Source organism: Lepidochelys kempii, chromosome 9 (genome assembly GCF_965140265.1).
Source record: "Lepidochelys kempii isolate rLepKem1 chromosome 9, rLepKem1.hap2, whole genome shotgun sequence".
NCBI classification, from domain to species: Eukaryota; Metazoa; Chordata; order Testudines; family Cheloniidae; genus Lepidochelys; species Lepidochelys kempii.
The window spans coordinates 9251581-9272103 of record NC_133264.1 but is presented as its reverse complement, the minus strand read 5'-3'; the positions used below and the strand labels follow the sequence as shown (position 1 = coordinate 9272103).

At 48.8% G+C, this 20523-nt stretch overlaps 1 protein-coding gene across 6 annotated transcripts in view; it reads right to left on the bottom strand.

The window, feature by feature from the left end:
* Positions 1-20065, bottom strand: part of MCF2L2 (MCF.2 cell line derived transforming sequence-like 2) — a 319798-nt gene extending 299733 nt beyond the window's left edge. For all 6 annotated transcript variants that reach the window (XM_073359253.1, XM_073359256.1, XM_073359257.1 and 3 more), the window contains exon 1: positions 19591-20065. In XM_073359253.1, the coding sequence (XP_073215354.1) occupies positions 19591-19669 (79 nt within the window). In that variant the 5' untranslated portion in view covers positions 19670-20065. The remainder of the gene's footprint in view (positions 1-19590) is intronic.
* Between the last annotated feature and the right edge of the window lie 458 nt (positions 20066-20523).

The window sequence follows — 20523 nt, the reverse complement described above, 5'->3', positions numbered from 1 at the left end:
CCTCTTTCCCCCTCCTCTCCAGATACCTGCGCTTCATTTCCAGGTACGTCAGTTTCTTTGGACATAAGTCACATACAATAAAGAGTGATGCATCATAGCAGGAATGTTGATCCTTCTAGAACAGGAGTGGCCAACTCGAGCCTGAGAAGGAGCCAGAATTTACCACTGTACTTTGCCAAAGAGCCACCGTAATACGTCAGCAGCCCCCCAGCAGCTCCCAGTGTCTCCCACCCACCAGCAACCCCGCCCCCTCCCTCCCTGCACCTCCTGATCAGCTGTTTAGTGGCGTGCAGGAGGCTCTGGGGGGGATGGGGGAGGAGTGGGGGCAGGGCCTGTGGCAGAGCCAAGGGTTGAGCAATGAGCACACACACACACCCGGCACATTGGAAAGCTGGCGCCTGTAGCTCCAGCCCCAGAGTTGGTGCCTAGACAAGGAGCCGCATGTTAACCTCTGAAGACCTGCATGGGGCTCCAAAGCCACAGGTTGGCCACCCCTGTTCTAGAAGATGCATCGTTCTCTAGCACCAGTTACTGTCTGTCTAGAGAGCGACATCACGGCATTGAACTCATATTCCCCTGCCCAGAATGAACGAGACCCAATGGTGCAGTGTTATCCGGTAGACAGAACCCGAAGCTGGGAGCCTGGAGAACTGGGTTCTGTTCTCAGTTCTGATAATGACTTTGAGCAAGTCAAGTCTTTCTGTACCTCCATTTCCCCAACTGTAAAGTGGGGATGATAGTGCTCCACCACCTTTTCTCCACCACTGTGAGATATGAGAGTTAAGTAGCATTGTGTAACTCAAGCATTCACCTTTCCTTGGTCCATTAGCTAAGGTCTGAAGGGAGGAATTCCTGCAGCCAAAACGTTTAAGGCTGAAAAAAGAGAGAGGGAGCTCATTAATTGCGGTCACAAGTGTTTTTATCAGTCATCAAAGGGCGCTGTGCAGCATGTCTCATTGTGGTTTGGATGCTGAGTCACCCATCAGGGCCTGTGTATCCAGGGCTAAGAGACTTCAAGCATGTCGGCAGAAAGGGCAGAAGAGGAGGAGACCAAGGTGTCAGCCATTAAAATACTCTTAGCTTACTTTCTACTTAGCAGGACTGCAGCTCCTTCCGCTGGCTCTACGCCCTCTGCCTACAGGGAGATGTCCTCTCAGGGGACTCCTTTGATGCAGACAGTATTGGAAGGCAAGGAAAGGGACTAAATAAGAGATGAGCTGAGAGATGGGAAAAGGCTCTCCACCTAATGAGCTGTCAGGCATTTTGATTGAGTGCTACATGGCATATTTACAACAGGGCTGTTTCTTGAGCTTCTCTCAGACACAGAGTTTGGAACTGACTGGAACACTGGCGCCATCTCCTTCTCAAACTCCCACTGGTTTTATTTACCATTGATACCCAGGCACAGGGATGCAGAATCATCACACCTACCCTTGCACCTACCAACCCCTCAGCAAGCCTTGAGTTCCACCTGTGCCGCCCTCCAGCTCACACTAATGAGTGACATTCAGTGCCCATAGCTCCAGAGAATTTGCACAGGGTGGTCTCTCTCACCCCATCCATCCAGGACTCCCCTCCCCCCGGCCCAGACACCAAAAGGTGAGAAAGGGAGGTGCCGGGGGCTAGATCATCAAGTGAGCCTGTCGGCCGCTGATTTGCTCCAATGCTTGTGACCCAAACTGCAGAGTTTGCTTCCCAAACTGAGCCCCCCAGTGTTTGCACAGCCCCTTTGTGTAAGCTGGGAGCTCCCGCTTTCTACAGCATGAAAGCGTGGGTTCCTGTTCATCTCCAACCGATGCTTAGCAACAGAGCAAGGCAGACAGTTCCTCTCCATTCTTATCTTTATGGATTTTTAGGGACATGATATATCAGTAAGCACGACCGTAAGACACTGAAACGGGCTGAGATGAAATCCTGAGCCTACAACCGTGAGTTGGAGGATTTGGCCAAGGTTCTGTCAACCGCCCCCCTCCCCCAGCTGAATATATATGTCCATCAGTTGTAACCCAAGTGTGCAACTTAGGGTATCAGGTTACAGCCCCATCGGCTTTTAGGTGGCCAAAGAGCAGCACCGACCAGGATCACCTTTTTGCAACGGTGTCTGGCCAAGTGCCTTCTTCTCCAATACCAATCTTGACTTCGCAATTCACATGTAGGTCACCTCCAAAACTATCATGGGACTGCACCATAAATCCATTTGGAGGTAGAAGCTAGTGCAATCTATGGGAGCTCATGGTACCTCACTAGAAGCACATTACACCAGTGCTCAAGGATTTGCATTGGTTTCTGGATAACATTAAGGTCTAATTCCCTAAATGGCCTGGAGACGTCTTACCTCACCTGTGCCACGCTGCTGCAGCAAAGATCAGCATGAGTGACCGGGAGTAGGAAAGATGGAGCTGCCAGCCATGAGTTCTCAGTGTGGACCCCTTGGTTTCCGAATTAATTCTGCCCAATCCTGCAATGCCTTGCACATAGGTGGACCCTCATGCTCACATGCAAAGCATTGCAGGATAAAAGTTGTCTTCTGATATAGCTCAAATCTGTTGACTTGCCAAAGCCCATCTGTGGGCGTTTGGAAGGGCTGAAACAGTTGTGTGTATCTGTGCATGGCTCTGGTTTCGCTTGCTGGGGATGGGAGCTTTTAATTGGCACTACACCTACTAAGTCTTACGTCTGTTGTTATAATTGTATTTATTTAAATTTATATGAATAAAAGACATGAAAAAGGTACCATATACTACATGAAGATGAGGTAATCTGGAACAAATATTAGCAAAAACATATATAAAGGAAAAAGGATTGGTAAAATACATAGACTTTACTAATGTGAGATAGGAATGGTCCAATATCAGAAGTGGAAAGGACCTTGAGAGGTCATCTAGTCCAGTCCCCTGCACTCATGGCAGGACTAAGTATTATCTAGACCAGCGTCTCTCAAACTGGGGTGTGTGGACCCCTGGAGGTCCCAGGGGGTCTGCGAGCCCCGCTGATCAACTCTTCCCCTTCCCTCCCAGCACCTCCTGCACACTAGAAGTCCAGTGGCGCAGCAGGGCTCAGGCAGGCTTCCTACCTGCCCTGGCTCCGTGCCGCTCCCAGAAGCAGCCAGCATGACCTTGTGGCCCTGGGGGCGGGGGCAACATGTGGAGACCCCATGGCCCCCCCACCTAGGAGCCACTGCCAGAGGGATGTGCACCCAAACTCCCTCCCTCCTGGAGCCCATACCCCTCACACACCCAAACTCCCTCCCAGAGCCCGCACCCAAACTCCCTGCCCCAGTCTGATGAAAGTGAGTGAGGGTGGGGGAGAGTGAACGACTGAGGGAGAGGGGATGGAGTGAGTGGGGCCTTGGAGAAGGGGCATGGCAAGGGCTGAGCAGAGGGGCTTCGGGGTCACCAAAAATTTTAAAATCAAAATGGGGGTCCTTGGGTTGCTAAATGTAAGCGGGGGAATAGTCCCGCTCTTGTGGGGTACTTTCCTGGTTTCTGCACTACCCCAGTGAAGTGGGCTAACGAAAGGATCTGAGTCCTCGCTCCCACTTCCTTTACCCAGTGGCCTCCCTGCCCTTGAGGACTCCCCTTCCACTCTCCTGTCTGGCAGAGTCCTCGTAACCCCAACAAGGCTGGGCCCAGGATTCCTGGGGGGCTCGACCCCCAACCCTGCTGTGGTCACCTCGGACAGGGGCTAGGATGTCCCCACTCCGGGGTACTCTCTCTGCACTGGGCACTTCTCTGACCCACTGACCATTACATACAAGTTAAAGCAAATGCAAGTTATTTAATCCACAATTAATTTTAAAAAGAATAAGGAAAAATGGGAAAGGTTAAAGGAAACACATCAACCCGCTCTGTGGCAGGGAACATCACAAACAGCGTCTCTGGAATGTCAGGGCAGTTCACAGTCTGTTCCTTGTAAGTCCCAGGCCTCCTTCTCCGGCCCTGGCTGTGCTGCAGGGATGCTGTGGGTTGGACACTCGCTCTGGTGGTGGCCACGCGCTCTCAGGCACTAAGTGGTAGGACCCTTCTTCCCAGTGTGGCCCCCGCCCTGTTGGGGTTATGATCCAAGCCTGGCCTGCAGAGCCTCCTGGCTGAGGTGTCTCCCTGTGCTGGGCCTGCTGCCCAGGGTCCCCCTCGGTCTCCCCAGCTGCTCACCGCACCCAGCTCTGGACTGCTCCAGCCCCAGCTCCACCACTCGGTCTCTGCACTGCTGCTGCTGCTCTGCCTCCAGCTCCCTGGGCTGCTTCTCTGGCCCCTCTGGCTCTGGTTGCTGCAGCTCTGCTCCCAGGGCAAGTCTGCTCTCTCTGGGCTGTGCCTCTGGCTTTGGGGCTGCAGCTCTGCTCCCAGGACAGGTCTGCTCTGCAGGCTGCTTCTGTGACTCTGCTCCCAGCACTGACCTGCTTCCTGGGCTGCTTTGCTGGCCCCTCTGCTTCTGGTTGCTGCAGCTCTGCACCCAGGGCAAGTCTGCTCTCTCTGGGCTGTGCCTCTGGCTTTGGGGCTGCAGCTCTGCTCCCAGGACAGGGTCTGCTCTCTCTGGGCTGCTTTTCTGGTCCCTCTGGATCTGGCCCAGCTCTGCCCCCCAGCTCAGCTTGAGCCCCTGCTTTCTCCTTAGCTCAGCCCCACTCTGTCTGACCCAGGCAAATCCAGCTCACACGGACGATGGGACCTCCCTGGCCTCCTGACTAGCCTGCCTGCCCTGTCATTCAGGCTGACTTGGGGCATTGGCCTCTCCCCATTGTTCCTGGGGACTGTCAGTCTCAGGGTCCTGATTTCCCATAGACCCGTCCCCCTTTTTAGTACCGGGAGCTAGCAACTAAAACACCCCCACTGAATGTTAGTAAGGGGGCAACAGTCCCCTTACATAAAGTTTGAGATCTGCTGACAGGTGTTTGTCTAACCTGCTCTTAAAAATCTCCAATGATGGAGATTCCACAACCCTCTCTCGGCAATTTATTCCAGTGCTTAACTATATGCAGTCAAATTATTCTTTTACTGTATAATCTATACATCACTCTTTCATACAAAGCGGTTTCAACTAGTGATGTGTCCCACTGTTTTATGCTAGGCTGTAAATCTGATTCCCAGAGACCAGTTCCATTCCTCTGTTGCTTTATAAAAAGAGTTAGTTCCTTTTAAAATAGCGCTAGTTAATGGGCTGAAATATGCATATTAAGATTACCAGGTTACATGGCTGTAAAGAAACCCCAATGAGAGATCTGGGAAGAGTGCTTGTTTTTACCCGTCTCCTTGTGTTTTGAGTCAAGTCCTGCTGGGGAGAGGGGCCCTAAAGCCTAGCAGAAGGGAAGTCACTTCCGTGAATGATAAGCAGCATGCATTTGCGGTGCATCCAATTCCCTGTGCCTGCACCCCTGGCAGACTAGTTCCAGCTCTGAGGGGTGCAGAAGGCATGGAGAAGTGAAGGCTTCTAGGAAAGGCTTTCCCTGCCATAGACTTCTTTAGTGGTATATCTGCCGCATTGCCAGAGATCCATGCCACCTTCCAGCTCTATACCCTCGCTCCCTCCCCTACCCCAAGCCCTACAGGGCCTCAGCTGCATGGAGTTCCGACCAGTGGGCTACCAGGGAGGAGGGAAGTAGTCCTCCCACTTGGTCTGAGTTCAGAGGGCCACATGGGGTACTGCCCCTCCAGCTCCAAAGCCCTCACCTGCATGTCCCACTCCTTGGTGGGTGTGTCTACACTGGAGCTAGAGGTGTAAATTTCAGCTCGAGGAGACCTACCTGCACTAGCTCTGATCAAGCTAGAGTGCTGGAAACAGAACTGTAGCTGCAGCAATGCAAGCAGCAGGAGAGGCTAATGGCCTCGAGTACATCGTAGGGCAGGGGTGAGCAAACTTTTTAGGCCGAGGGCCACATCTGGGTGGGGAAATTGTATGCAGGGCCGGGGCTGGGGGTTGGGGTGCGGTGCGCAGTAACGGGCTCAGGGCAAGGGATTGGGGCAGATGAGGGGTGCCGGGTGTATGAGGGGGCTCAGGGCAGGGGGTTGGGGTGCAGAGTGCAGCAGGGTGCTCAGGGCAGGGGGTTGGGGTGCAGGAGGGGTGCGAGGTGCAGGCAGGGGGCTCAGGGCAGGGAGTTGGGGGGCGGGGTGCAGGAGGAGTTTGGGCTTCAGCCTGGCACCGCTTACCTAAAGCGGCTCCAGGGTTGCAGTGGCATGCACCGGTGCCAGGGCAGGCTCCCTGCCTGCCTTCCCTGGCCCCACGCCGCACTGCTCCGAGAAGTGGCCGGAACCACATCCCTGCGCCGCCCCTGGGGGAGGGGGGCATAGAGCTCCGCGCGCTGCCCTTGCCACGCTTCCTGGTACCTCCCCCGAAGCTCCCATTGGCCGCGGTTCCCCGTTCCCAGCTAACGGGGGGCAGTGCCTGGAGGCAAGGGCTATGCACGAAACCCTCTGGGTCCCCTTCCCCCCAGGGCCCCAAGGATGTGGTGCTGGCCACTTCTGAGAGCGGCACGGGGCCTGCGGCACCACGGGGGGCAATCCCGCGGACCGGATCCGAAGCCCTGAGGGCTAGTTTGCCCACCCCTGTCGTAGGGTCTCAGACAGGACCATACTCAGGGCGGGTAGCCCCTCCTGCTGCTTGCACCACCATGGCTACACTTCTGTTTTTAACAGGCTAGCTTGATCAGAGGTAGATTCATAGAATCCAAGATCAGAAGAGATCACTGTGATCACCTAGTCTGACCTCCTGTATAACACAGGCCATAGAACTTCCCCAAAATAATTCCTAGAGCAGATCTTTTGGAAAAACATTCAGTTTTGATTTTAAAATGGTCAGTTAGGGAGAATCCATCATGACCCTTGGTAAATTGTTCCAGCAGTTAATTACTCTCACTGTTAAAAATGTTACCCCTTGTTTCCAATCTGAATTCATCTAGCTTCAATTTCCAGCCATTGGATTGTGTTATGCCTTTCTCTGCTGGACTGAAGAGCCCATTATTAAATATTTGTTCCCCATGTAGATACTTATAGCCTGTAATCAAGTCGCTCCTTCTCTTTGTTAAGCTAAATAGACTCAAAAAGAGTTCAACCCATCACTCTAAGGCCTGTTTTCTAATTCTTTAATCATTCTTGTGGTTCTTCTCTGAACCCTTTCTACTTTATCAATATCCTTGAACTGTGGGCACCAGAACTGGACACAGTATGCCAGCAGCAGTCGCACCAGTGCCAAATACAGAGGTAAAATAACCTTTTTACTTCTGCTCAAGATTCCCCTGTTCATGCATCCCTGGATGGCATTAGCTCTTTTGGCCACAGCGTCACACCGGGAGCTCATGTTCGGCAAATTATCCACCATGAGCCCCAAATCTTTTTCAGAGTCCCTGCTTCCCTTCCCAGGATACAGTCCCCATCCTTTAAGTATGGCCTACATTCTTTGTTCCTAGGTGTACACATTTACACGTAACCGTACTAAAATGCATCTCTCTAGTGCGGGTACGTGTCCTTGTGCTGTGATTTACACCTTCCAGCTCTCGTGTAGACATACCCTGCATTATTCACCGCTGATAAGAGGTTATAGGGAGAGTGGTCGAGACCCCTCTGGGTCTTCTTTACATCAAATGCCCACACCACCACCTCCAAGCTCTTGGCACCTGGCCCAAATCAGCACCTGGGGAGGCTGAGCCCAGGAGGGCAGGAAAGGGGAAGGGATTTGAGGAATTTATCTCCCACTGTCGTCAGACTGTTAAGTCAGTCACAGCCTTGAGGTCCATTTGGGCACCAGTAGCACGGAAGAATCCAAATAACCAGGCAACAACAAAAAAAAAATCCCCTTCCACCTAGGACTGGCCAGAAGACTGTGCCCCATCCTACCAGACACAGATCTGGCCTCTGCGATCTACACATTTGTGACCTCCAGGTTCAATTACTGCAATTACTCGTTATATCGGGGAATGAAGCCACATGCCCTGGAAAAGCTTCAGCTGGCTGCAAAATACAGGCCAGTGAGGGCACATGGCCCTAGTGCTCTGGTGTCTGTGACAGCCCCACTGAGCACAGAGTGTAATTCACGATCCTTCCTTACATTCATTCAGGTCTCTCTATTGGATTGGCCCTGGCTACCTGAGTGATCACCTCTCCTTATGCACCCACAACCTCCCTTACAGCCTACAAGCCCCCTGGAAAATGAAATCATGATCGACGAGAGGAAGGTGTCCAAGTATGGGAGGCAGAACTTACACAGGAGCTGGAACCAGTGCACTCAGCTCATTGACACAGGAGAGAAGACACTACGAGCATCACCAGGGCTAATTGCAGGACTCAGCTCTGCCATTTAGCTTTCCCTCAATAATTGCTTCGCATACCAACAAACACCCACTCACCCACGGAAACAAAAACAACCAGAAACTAATCAACTATTTCTGCTATTGCGGAAAACGGGGGAGAGACAGAGTGCGTGCTGTTGCTAATACAATGTGAGGCCGACCGAAATAGGAACATCGGCCTTGCCAGACTGGATCAGACCCCAAGGTCCATCTAGTTCAGTATCCTGTCTCTGCCAGGGGCCATGCCAGATGCTTTAGAGGAAAACAGAGTATAATCTGCCCCCATCTGTTCTATCTTTGTACAGCACCTAGCACAAGGGGGCCCGGGTCCATTGTCACCTTTGCTGTATGTGGTCCCGATTATATGGTTAAAATAAGGAATGATGCATTTAGGGATGATCAGTCCCTATATGAGGGGAGTGGGTAAAATCCTCTCTAATGGTTCCTTGATGGCAGATAGGCAAGTCTAATCTAAAAAAATCAGTGTGCTATCCTTTTTATAATCAATTATAACAACGCCCCATAATTAACATTAAATCATAGAATATCAGGGTTGGAAGCGACCTCAGGAGGTCATCTAGTCCAACCCCCTGCTCAAAGCAGGACCAATCCCCAACTAAATCATCCCAGCCAGGGCTTTGTCAAGCCTGACCTTAAAAACTTCTAAGGAAGGAGATTCCACCACCTCCCTAGGTAACACATTCCAGTGTTTCACTACCCTCCTAGTGAAAAAGTTTTTCCTAATATCCAACCTAAACCTCCCCCACTGCAACTTGAGACCATTACTCATCGTTCTGTCATCTGCTACCACTGAGAATAGTCTAGAGCCATCCTCTTTGGAACCCCCTTTCAGGTAGTTGAAAGCAGCTATCAAATCCCCCCTCATTCTTCTCTTCCACAGACTAAACATCCCCAGTTCCCTCAGCCTCTCCTCATAAGTCATGTGTTCCAGTCCCCTAATCATTTTTGTTGCCTTCCGCTGGACGTTTTCTAATTATTCCACATCCTTCTTGTAGTGTGGGGCCCAAAACTGGACACAGTACTCCAGATGAGGCCTCACCAATGTGGAATAGAGGAGAACGATCATGTCCCTCGATCTGCTGGCAATGCCCCTACTTATACAGCCCAAAATGCCGTTGGTCTTCTTGGCAACAAGGGCTGACTGTTGACTCATATCCAGCTTCTCGTCCACTGTAACCCCTGGGTCCTTTTCTGCAGAACTGCTGCCGAGCCATTCGGTCCCTAGTCTGTAGCGGTGCATGGGGTTCTTCCATCCTAAGTGCAGGACTCTGCACTTGTCCTTGTTGAACCTCATCAGATTTCTTTTGGCCCAATCCTCTAATTTGTCTAGGGCCCTCTGTATCCTATCCCTACCCTCCAGCGTATCTATCTCTCCTCCCAGTTTAGTGTCATCCGCAAACTTGCTGAGGGTGCAATCCAGACCATCCTCCAGATCATTTATGAAGATATTGAACAAAACCGGCCCCAGGACCGAACCTTGGGGCACTCCACTTGATACCAGCTGCCAACTAGACATGGAGCCATTGATCACTGCCCGCTGAGCCCGACAATCTAGCCAACTTTCTATCCACCTTATCGTCCATTCATCCAGCCCATACTTCTTTAACTAGCTGGCAAGAATACTGTGGGAGACGGTGTCAAAAGCTTTGCTAAAGTCAAGAAACAATACATCCACTGCTTTCCCTTCATCCACAGAACCAGTAATCTCATCATAGAAGGCGATTAGATTAGTCAGGCATGACCTTCCCTTGGTGAATACATGCTGACTGTTCCTGATCACTTTCCTCTCATGTAAGTGCTTCAGGATTGATTCTTTGAGGACCTGCTCCATGATTTTTCCGGGGACTGAGGTGAGGCTGTAGTTCCCAGGATCCTCCTTCTTCCCTTTTTTAAAGATTGGCACTACATTAGCCTTTTTCCAGCCATCTGGGACTTCCCCCGTTCGCCACGAGTTTTCAAAGATAATGGCCAATGGCTCTGCAATCACAGCCGCCAATTCCTTTAGCACTCTCGGATGCAACGCATCCGGCCCCATGGACTTGTGCTCGTCCAGCTTTTCTCAATAGTCCTGAACCACTTCTTTCTCCACAGAGGGCTGGTCATCTCCTCCCCATGCTGTGCTGCCCAGTGCAGTAGTCTGGGAGCTGACCTTGTTCGTGAAGACAGAGGCAAAAAAAGCATTGAGTACATTCGCTTTTTCCACATCCTCTGTCACTAGGTTGCCTCCCTCATTCAGTAAGGGGCCCACACTTTCCTTGACTTTCTTCTTGTTGCTAACATACCTGAAGAAACCTTTCTTGTTCCTGTTAACATCTCTTGCTAGCTGCAACTCCAGGTGTGATTTGGCCTTCCTGATTTCACTCCTGCATGCCCGAGCAATATTTTTATACTCTTCCCTGGTCATTTGTCCAATCTTCCACTTCTTGTAAGCTTCTTTTTTGTGTTTTAGATCAGCAAGGATTTCACTGTTAAGCCAAGCTGGTCGCCTGGCATATTTACTATTCTTTCTACACATCGGGGTGGTTTGTCCCTGTAACTTCAATAAGGATTATTTAAAATACAACCAGCTCTCCTGGACTCCTTTCCCCCTCATGTTATTCTCCCAGGGGATCCTGCCCATCAGTTCCCTGAGGGAGTCAAAGTCTGCTTTTCTGAAGTCCAGGGTCTGTATTCTGCTGCTCTCCTTTCTTCCCTGTGTCAGGATCCTGAACTCGACCACCTCATGGTCACTGCCTCTCAGGTTCCCATCCACTTTTGCTTCCCCTACTAATTCTTCCCGGTTTGTGAGCAGCAGGTCAAGAAGAGCTCTGCCCCTAGTTGGTTCCTCCAGCACTTGCACCAGGAAATTGTCCCCTATACTTTCCAAAAACTTCCTGGATTGTCTGTGCACCGCTATATTGCTCTCCCAGCAGATATCAGGGTGATCGAAGTCTCCCATAAGAACCAGAGCCTGCGATCTAGTAACTTCCGTTAGTTGCCGGAAGGAAGCCTCGTCCACCTTATCCCCCTGGTCCGGTGGTCTATAGCAGACTCCCACCACGACATCACTCTTGTTGCTCATGCTTCTAAACTTAATCTAGAGACACTCAGGTTTTTCTGCAGTTTCATACTTGAGCTCTGAGCATACTGCTCCCTTACATACAGTGCAACTCCACCACCTTTTCTGCCCTGCCTGTCCTTCCTGAACAGTTTATATCCATCCATGACAGTACTCCAGTCATGTGAGTTATCCCACCAAGTCTCGGTTATTCCAATCACATCATAATTCCTTGACTGTGCCAGGACTTCCAGCTCTCCCTGCTTGTTTCCCAGGCTTCTTGCATTTGTGTATAGGCACTTGAGATAACTCACTGAGCGTCCCTCTTTCTCAGTATGAGGCAGGAGCCCTCCCCATTCACGCGCTCCTGCTCATGCTTCCTCCCAGTATCCCACTTCCCCACTTACCTCAGGGCTTTGGTCTCCTTCCCCCAGTGAACCTAGTTTAAAGCCCTCCTCACTAGGTTAGTCAGCCTGCTTGCGAAGATGCTCTTCCCTCTCTTTGTTAGGTGGAGCCCGTCTCTGCCTAGCACTCCTCCTTCTTGGAACACCATCCCATGGTCAAAGAATCCAAATCCACCTTTTAAACCACAATTCAATGTTTTCTACTTTCTCATTGGCTATTTAACATTAATCATCATCTTCATTAGCAGCTGCGTAAATTCTACATCAATAACTATCAATCTAGAAAAAAGAAAAGGAGTACTTGTGGCACCTTAGAGACTAACCAATTTATTTGAGCATGAGCTTTCGTGAGCTACAGCTCACTTCATCAGATGTTTAACAAGTTATCTGAAACATTTGTAAAAACCAGTTTGGACCAAAACATGTTTACAACATGACCTGGGGTTGTGTGCGAACTAATCTCTCTAACTTGCCTCTGAGCAGTCTCATTTCGCTCCTGTTTTACCATGCCTTGCTTGACTGTTGTCAAGCCTATTTTTAACCAATAGATTTTTGGGGCTACTTATAGTTCAACACATTTCTACAGAACATAAACAAGCAGCATCTTTATAGCCTACACCATGGTTGGGGTTCCTAACAGCTACAGTAACACAAATCATAGCAATTAGATCCGGAGTGGTGGTTGTGAAGTTCTTGGCCTCAACAGCTTCCTATGGCCATGAGTTCTGCAATCTAACCGCACACTGCGTGAAAAAACATTTACTTTTACTGGGTTTGAATCGGCCACCTTTTAATGTCATTAAATGTCTCCTTGTTCTTGTGTTAGGAAATGGAGACAACATGCTACAGAGTTACCGTTTCCAGTGGTTCTGGAAGCCGGTTAGCCTCTTTTCCCCCCCTACATTCCGAGTCAAAAGGACAATATAAGTCAGGCCCTACCAACAGTGCCAGGTTTACAATGGTGCCAGGCCCATGCTCAGAAGGGGCCCCGGCCTGTTCTGCTTGTACTGTGCCCTGAGACCCTGCCAGCCACTTGCTTCTCTCGGCCCGCTGGCGGAGGGCTCCTCTCTGCCCCTGCCCCCACCCGCCGGTTTCTCTCTGCCCCCTGGCCGGACCCCAGTGCACCTCTGGCTCCGGGCAGTCTCTGCTTCCTACCACCTGTGGGGCCCCGCTTGTCTCCCCAGAGCTGAGCCACCTGGGACTGGTGCAGAAGCCTGGCCAGTCTTGGTCAGTTGTGGGGGGGAAGGCTTGGCTGGGCCCCTCCAGGCAAGAATGTCCTGAGGGAGCCTGCCCTCGTCCGGAGGGGCTAGAGCGATTCCCCGCCCCGTGACCAACCCTCGCTGCGCTGCCAGCTCAGCCCGCCAGACACAGTTGCCTCTGAGCAGGGCTGGTGAGTGCAGCCAGTAGGCAGGGCACGGGGGAGAGGTCTCTGGAGGGCCTGGGCGGGTGCTGGGCTGTGAAGGGGCGGGGAGGATCTGTGTGTGTTGGGGCACTAGGGAGTGGGAGTTCTATGTGGGGGGTGCTGGCCAGCTGTGGTGGGGCTGTGTGCAGGGGGGCGCTGGGCAGGGATGGTGTTGTGCAGGGCACTGTGCATTTGTGGTAGGGTCGGGGGGGCGCTGGGCATAGCGGGTCCGGGGGCAGGCTCTGGCCATGGGGGGGGTGGTGGTTCCGGTGTTGGGGGGGATGTGTGCCATGGCATGGGCCTGCCCACGAGGGGAAGAGGCATGCTGGAAGCACAGGGCCAGGCAGGCTACTGTGTGTCTGGCAACTGCCAGTTTGTAAACAGTGCCCTCTCACAGGGCTGGGCAGAGCAGGGCTGCCCTCTCCATGCCATGCCCCATTGCCCCTGACTGGCCCCTCACTCCAGGGACCGACACACCACCCCTCCACCCCCACCCACCATGTTCCATTGCCCCCATGGGGGCCCACAAATATGTTTGGAGCCAGGCCCACAGAAGATTAATCCGTCCCTGCCTACCAAATTCAGGGTCCATTTTGGTCAATGTCACAGTCATAGGATTTTTAAACTCGTAAATTTCATGATTTCAGCTATTTAAACCTGAAATTTCATGGTGTTGTAATTGTAGGGGTCCTGACCCAAAAGGTTGGGGGGGCGGAAATCACAAGGTTATTTTGGGGGTGAGGGGGTGCAGAATTGCCATCCTTACTTTTGTGCTGCCACCTGCAGCCACCTTCAGTCAGCAGCCATCACTCTCCGGCCGCCCAGCAGTATGGGTGGCATGGTATGGTATTGTCACCCTTACTTCTGCCCTTCTGCTGGCAGACTGCTGCTGCTGGCCAACGACCACTGCTCTCTGGCCTCTCAGCTCTGAGGGCAGCACAGAAGTATGAGAGACAATTCCATGACGCCCCTAAAATAACTTTGTGACCCCCCTGAAACTCCCTTTTGGGTCAGGACCCCCATTTTGAGAAACACTGGTCTGTATAGTATAGGGTAAAAGTATACAAAAGATCAAATTTCACAGGCGGAGACCAGATTTCATGGTCCGGGACATGTTTTTCATGGCCATGAATTTGGTAGGGCCCTACAACTAAGTATCTTGGGTAGGTATAGAGAAGAACCCAGAACACTATTCTGGATCCATAGTTTTTGACAGTTTCACATGTTCTTTATTTCAGAGAGAGACTCAACAAAATGTATAAAGTGCATTTGTTTGTTTGAAGTACCAGGTGTTATTTAAAGTCCCATGAATTTCTACATTTTGGGAAATACAAAACAAGCATCTGCAGATTTTATTAGCTACACTGGTTACGTTTACAAGCTTTGCTTGCTGTTCAGTTTTTAAAAAGCCAGTGAATATCTTTTTAATAGCTCCCCTTCTGTCTTACAATGAGTTAATCTGATTGTGCAATTAAACAGGCCCACGAAGCAGAATAGGAGAAAACAAAGAGTGACTGATCTTGGAAGAAAAAACTCCACCACATTTTTGCAGATTTTGCAGGGAAAACCCCTGCAGATTTAGCAAACACTTCTTTGCAGATTTCTAAATCCCTCTTTATGGGCAATGGAACAAAGGACACGCCCTCTGTCTGCATCAGAGAGCAAGGTGAAGAAAACCAGTGCTTTCTGGCTGATGCAAAAAGGTCAGTCATCACTAGTTGCTCACTGGGTCTAGAACAGATCCAAATAAACGTACTTGAAATGAAATCCTAAATTGCATGAATGCTCTGAGGTAGTCTGAGACCAAAGGAATGATCCATGGACAGTGTGGTTTTCTTTGACTTGACATCAGTGGGGTTGCATTTGCACAGAAGTAACAAAGGGCGCCATCTGATACAATACGTTTAAGGAAGATTGCTTAAAAAGTTAGCATGAAGAGTGCTGTACACAGGACACAGATTAGCAATGTTTACTATGCTCTGTGCAAAGCTGTGATATATATTAAGATAACTGGTAGTTTCACAGCACAAGACAGAGATTGTGACACCAGCACGTGAAAAACGAAATCAATCTTGATCAAGTTCCATCTTGGATTATTATATTCCGCTGACCTAATTTCCTCCTGCACATTCAAATGGATGCAGTATCTTCCTTTACTTCCTGTCCTAAACTGCAGCATTGCATGGCCTTGTGCTGCAGACACATTTCACCCAACTGCCCTATGGCGGGGATGGAACCCAGGTGACAGGAATTGACGTCCTGTGGTGAATTCATAGGCCTGGGAGTCAGGGGATCTCAGTTCTGTTCCTGGCTCTGCCACTTGACTCTCAGGATAACCTTGGATAAGTCATGTCGCCACTCTGAGCCTCAGTTCCCCATCTGTAAAATGGGTAACATTTACTTCACTGAGCCATGAGAGGTTACAATTAATATTTGTAAAGCACTCTGAGACTGCGGATGGAAGCTGTGATAAAAGTGCAGGTCCTTTTTTTATTAATTATGATTATTATTTCATGTATAGTTTACGTAGCAGGTTGTATACATATTAAGGTTTTAGCTCAGTGCTTCCAAGACAAGAGAGGCTAACAAAGCAGCTCATTTTGACCTGGTCCTCATTTTCAGAGTCAACCTCACCTGAAATCAAAGGGTGCTGTGGACGCTTAGCATCTCTGTAAACCAGGCCTCAATGGTACTGAGGGGTTTAATGCAAAGGTAGGGTACGAGTTCAGTTGTTTCCTTCTTAAGCTGCTGACATCTGTCCTGGTGGCCCCGCCTCATTGCGGAAGTCATTTTCAAGAATAAAATCTTGTGACAAAGTGGGACACTTGGTGGGTGTGCCCATCTGCATACCAATGCCCAGAGAGCTCTTCCCACTCACAGCAGAGCTGGGAACAAGCTGCCAGGCGTGGGTGGGATTGTGGGGGCATGGAGGTTTATTCCTGTGGGTTTTGCAAGCCGGAAGAGTGAAAGAATTCCCACACAAACACACAGCCACTGTCAGCCCCAGACCCCAAGCGTGGGTTCTTCTCTCCATCATAATGAACAGCTTTTCACCCATCTATCCAAGGAACACAATCTTGCAAGGTGAGAAGTGTCACTCAAGGAAAGTGTGTAAATTATTTTTTTTTTAATCTATATCTGTCCTTGAAACAATTTCTGCAGTGAGCTCTGGGGAACATTTCCCATGCTCTGTGGATCCGAAGGAGAAAATATACAAAGTGCACCAGTTCTAGGAACCTTAGGTCCCTTTTTGTTCTCATCCACACCAGTGTAAAGCAAGAGTAACTCCACTGAAATCAGAGAAAGCACACTGGTGCCAAAAAAAAATAAAAAAAAAGATCGGAATCAGGCATCTGTTGATCAACACGGAGAAAAAGCTGCATTACAAGGTGCAGGTCACCAAAAGGGTATGTGCAGAGGTAAACTAGTCACTGTGCCCTACATATTTGGACACTGATCCCGCAATGAGCTTTAATGTATTGACTCTGTGCAGGTGCCATCTGCGTGGAGCTCACAGAAGGATCACGGCGTGTGTTTGGAAACACAGAGTCCCTGGAACCAACACGTAGATCCTCACAGACTTAAATCATCCTTTCAAGGCAGATAGAAGCCTCCTCCCACATGGAAATCAGCTATCAGAGAAGAGTATGGTTCTGAAACAGCCTTCCAATAGGAGTTATGGGGGTAAAAAACCTAACTAGTTTTAAGATGGAGCTTGATAAATTCATGAATGGGATTACGGGATGGGATTTCCTGTGATAGCAGGGACAGGACTCGATGACATAGGAAATCCCTTCCAGTCCTGTTCTCTATGTTCCTAGTTTCATATGCATGTGACACTCCCATGTGAGACATTTAAAAATGGAGGTCTTGCCTACTTTGCATGGACACTAAAGATCCCATGGTACTTTTTGTAAGTAGAAGGAGCTAGGTCGTATCCAAATTTCCTCTTCCGCCACTTCTCACTATTGTGCTGGTTGAGTGCTGTATTTCCACCCCAGAAGTAGCTGCATTGTACTGGGGTTGAGTGTCAATAAGCGTGAATAGTGCTTTGGGTCTCTTTGGGATGAAAGATGCTACTGAAGTAGCAAATACTATTGAGTGTATTCATAATGGTAGCTGTCCTGCTCTTGCATGGGATGGGAAGTTATCGGAGCTTTGAGAGGTTCTCAGTGCTCTGAGATTGCCTGCAACCACTGCCATAGAAGGACTTTTTGATTTAATAATCAGCTGCTGATTCTGCTAACATGACTCACAGTAGAATGTGGGATTCAGAAAAAACAGTGCATCAGCAGAGGGTTATGAAAAATGTTTTTTAAAAGATGGATTTTGTTTTTTAATCACTTCCATTTTTGTACAAATATATTTTGGTTCCCTTATTTTATATATACTTGCACACTCTATGGAAACATTCAGATCAGATTTCCATGCCCTGAACTATTCAGAAGCAGAGAATTTAGTTCTAGTACTCAGAGCAAGGTTTAGAAATCTGAGTTTTATTCTCCCACTAGCACTGACTTGCTGCATAATCTTGGGAAAACCACTGAATTTCTCTCACCTGGGTAACACAGATGTAATACATCCCCAACTGTCAGGAGACATGTGAAGATTAATTAATGTTTGAGAAGGCTTTGGATGAAAAGTGCAAAGCATTAGTCTGATCACTAATGGTCAAAGCAGGTTCCTACATTTCTGAAGTTCCCAAATGGAGGCTGACATACCTCTAATTTACATATTAGCAAATCTTGGCATTCATCTTCGGTATATCAAAGGTTCTACTTTTGCGAGGGGGGGGAAGAATTAAGTGATAATATAGCAGATGGGGGGTTTCAAGTGAGCCTAAAGAGACAGGGGGAGGGGAGGAAATCGATGAGTGCTTAAATCCCTTAAGCACCTTTGAAATCCCAGCTTTACAAAATAATATTTGCCTCAAAATGAATGCCAGAGTCTTTAATTTTATTTTTCTGATTGACACAAATTCAGACAATACATAATTAATCTTACAGTTACACAGTAGCTTTCACATGCATCTCTCTGTCTTCTTGGTCTAATTCCTGGTCCTGCAAACGCTTCTCCAAGGCCAAACCCTAGCACCCCCATCAGGCCACACTGAAGCCAGGCACAGAGGCCCATCCATATTCCATGTGTGGAACATGTTACAGGACTGGGGCTTTAATTTAAAAATTCTATAGAATTTTATATTATTTTAAAATTCTATATGTAAATTTGCCTAATGCAATAATCAGCACATACCCACCACCAACCATTTAGGTTCTACAGCTAAGATCAACAAACACACAAACATCTGAATCTAAAGTGTTATTATACATTACTTGAAAGCCACGCTTTGAACCCACAGTATTTTAGCGCAGATATTATACAAATTCAATATGCTTTCAGTGTCCTTTGCATTCACAATACATAATCCATTACAAAAATGGACAGCTATAGAAATATGCCTCCCTGCCTAGTCAGTTAAAAAAAATGTTCTCTTCACCTACTTTAAACAGTCACAATCAGCTTTTGCTCAATTGTATGCCTCAAGATAAAGGTGCAAAAAGCATACTCCACTGCCTTATTAACTTGATTATTTTCATCTGGTAAAACTCATGCTTTGAGACATTGCAGGTGAAGTAATTAATGGGCAGTTTCTTGCAGTTGTTTGCTCATCACTGTCAACACCTGGCTAGCAGGTTAAACCACCACCACCACCTCCTCCTAACTCAGTGTGCCCAGGTTAGTGCATCACAGGATTATTAATCCTTCAGAGATTAAGAAAAGAAAAAACTACCAGGTGCCTGGGCTCTAAAACAGCTCTCATCCACCTGCCCTATGGTCTTCCAGAACCCTTCAAACAGCACTGACAGTAAAAATACAGAATTACATTTTAACTGGCTGCAATTTTTAGTTTCCCAAGATAGCGCTGTGAAGACGAGCCCGATACATTTTATAGAGAGCCCCTAACACAGCCCCTGCCCTTATAGCATTTCATCGGCAGGTATTACTACCCGTGTAGATTTAATGCAATTCAATTCACAATAAGCACATCTGCATTTTTTGAAAAGCCTAAATAATTGCACAGTGGACAAATGCATTAACCAAAAGATTTTTTGAGGGCAAGCTTTTTGCAATTCGCCAATTGCGCTGAAATCCCTCGCAAGGTGTCACACAAAGCTGCTGCAAAAGGAAAAGGAGGACTTGTGGCACCTTAGAGACTAACCAATTTATTTGAGCATAAGCTTTCCGGAGCTACAGCTCACTTCATCGGATGCTTGCAGTGGAAAAGACAGTGGGGAGATTTATATACATGGAGAACATGAAACAATGGGTGTTACCATACACACTGAAACAAGCCTAAGGCACAGCAGCCTTGCCTCCCAGCCTGTGGAGGAGGTGAAGAGAAGTGAGCCCAAAATCCATGCAAAAGGTAAGGGGAAGAAGAGAGATACCTTACCCACATGAGTGATGACTGTAGCCAGTCGCTGGGTTAGCTCCTGGTGTGACATCTCTTCTTCTTTTAACCAAAAAAGCATCTCACCGAAGCACTGCACAGCATTTAAAAAAAAAAAAAATGCAACTGGAGTGGGAGGCTACACACACACAAAGCAAGTACCACTCCCAGGGTAGGATTCTTCCAAGCTCCTTACATCTCCTGGGCACTGGCCATCTTCTGCAGTCTGCAACCCTGCATGCGTGGGGATAACCCCCTAACAAAGGTTCTTTTACATGAAAGGTAATAAAATAAAAAAGCAGAGTTGATTGCTTAGGGGTTTTATCCCCCCCCTTAAGAACGAAACAAGGAATAAAGAGACAAATCAGCTGCCTGCTACCTGCCTCCAGGGAGGCTTGGGGATGTTAATGCTTTGAGTCAGGAAAAAATCCTGGAGCTATGGACTATTGTAAAGAGGAGTGGCGCTTGCAAAGGGAAATCACACCATTGCAGCCTGAGGTCAGCTCTCTGTTTACTCAGGAGTGGCTGGAAGGAGGCTGGTGCTTCTCTGCCCCCACCCTCCTCCACCTTTGGCAGTGAGAGATGTATGTCCATTTTAAGTCTTATGCTTGGTTGACCTTAAAGGATAAAGCACACACACACACACACTGAGCCTAGGGAGTTTGTTAAAATCCTCATCACGTCTCTTCTGGAAACATTGGACAAAGAGAGAGGTGCGGTGGGCTGTTTAAAACCTGAGATCACGCTATGGATCTGAATATTACTCAGTCCTTGGGTTTGGCAGGATTTTTAAAGGCACCTTCCCCATTGTAGAGAGTGAACAAAGCACCAGGTGAAGACAGGGGGCAGAAACTCAGCCCCTACCCCACCCTCCTGCAAGGTGATATTGATAAGCCCTGTGGCTTCGCTTTTCCTTCCAAAATCCTTCATTGATCC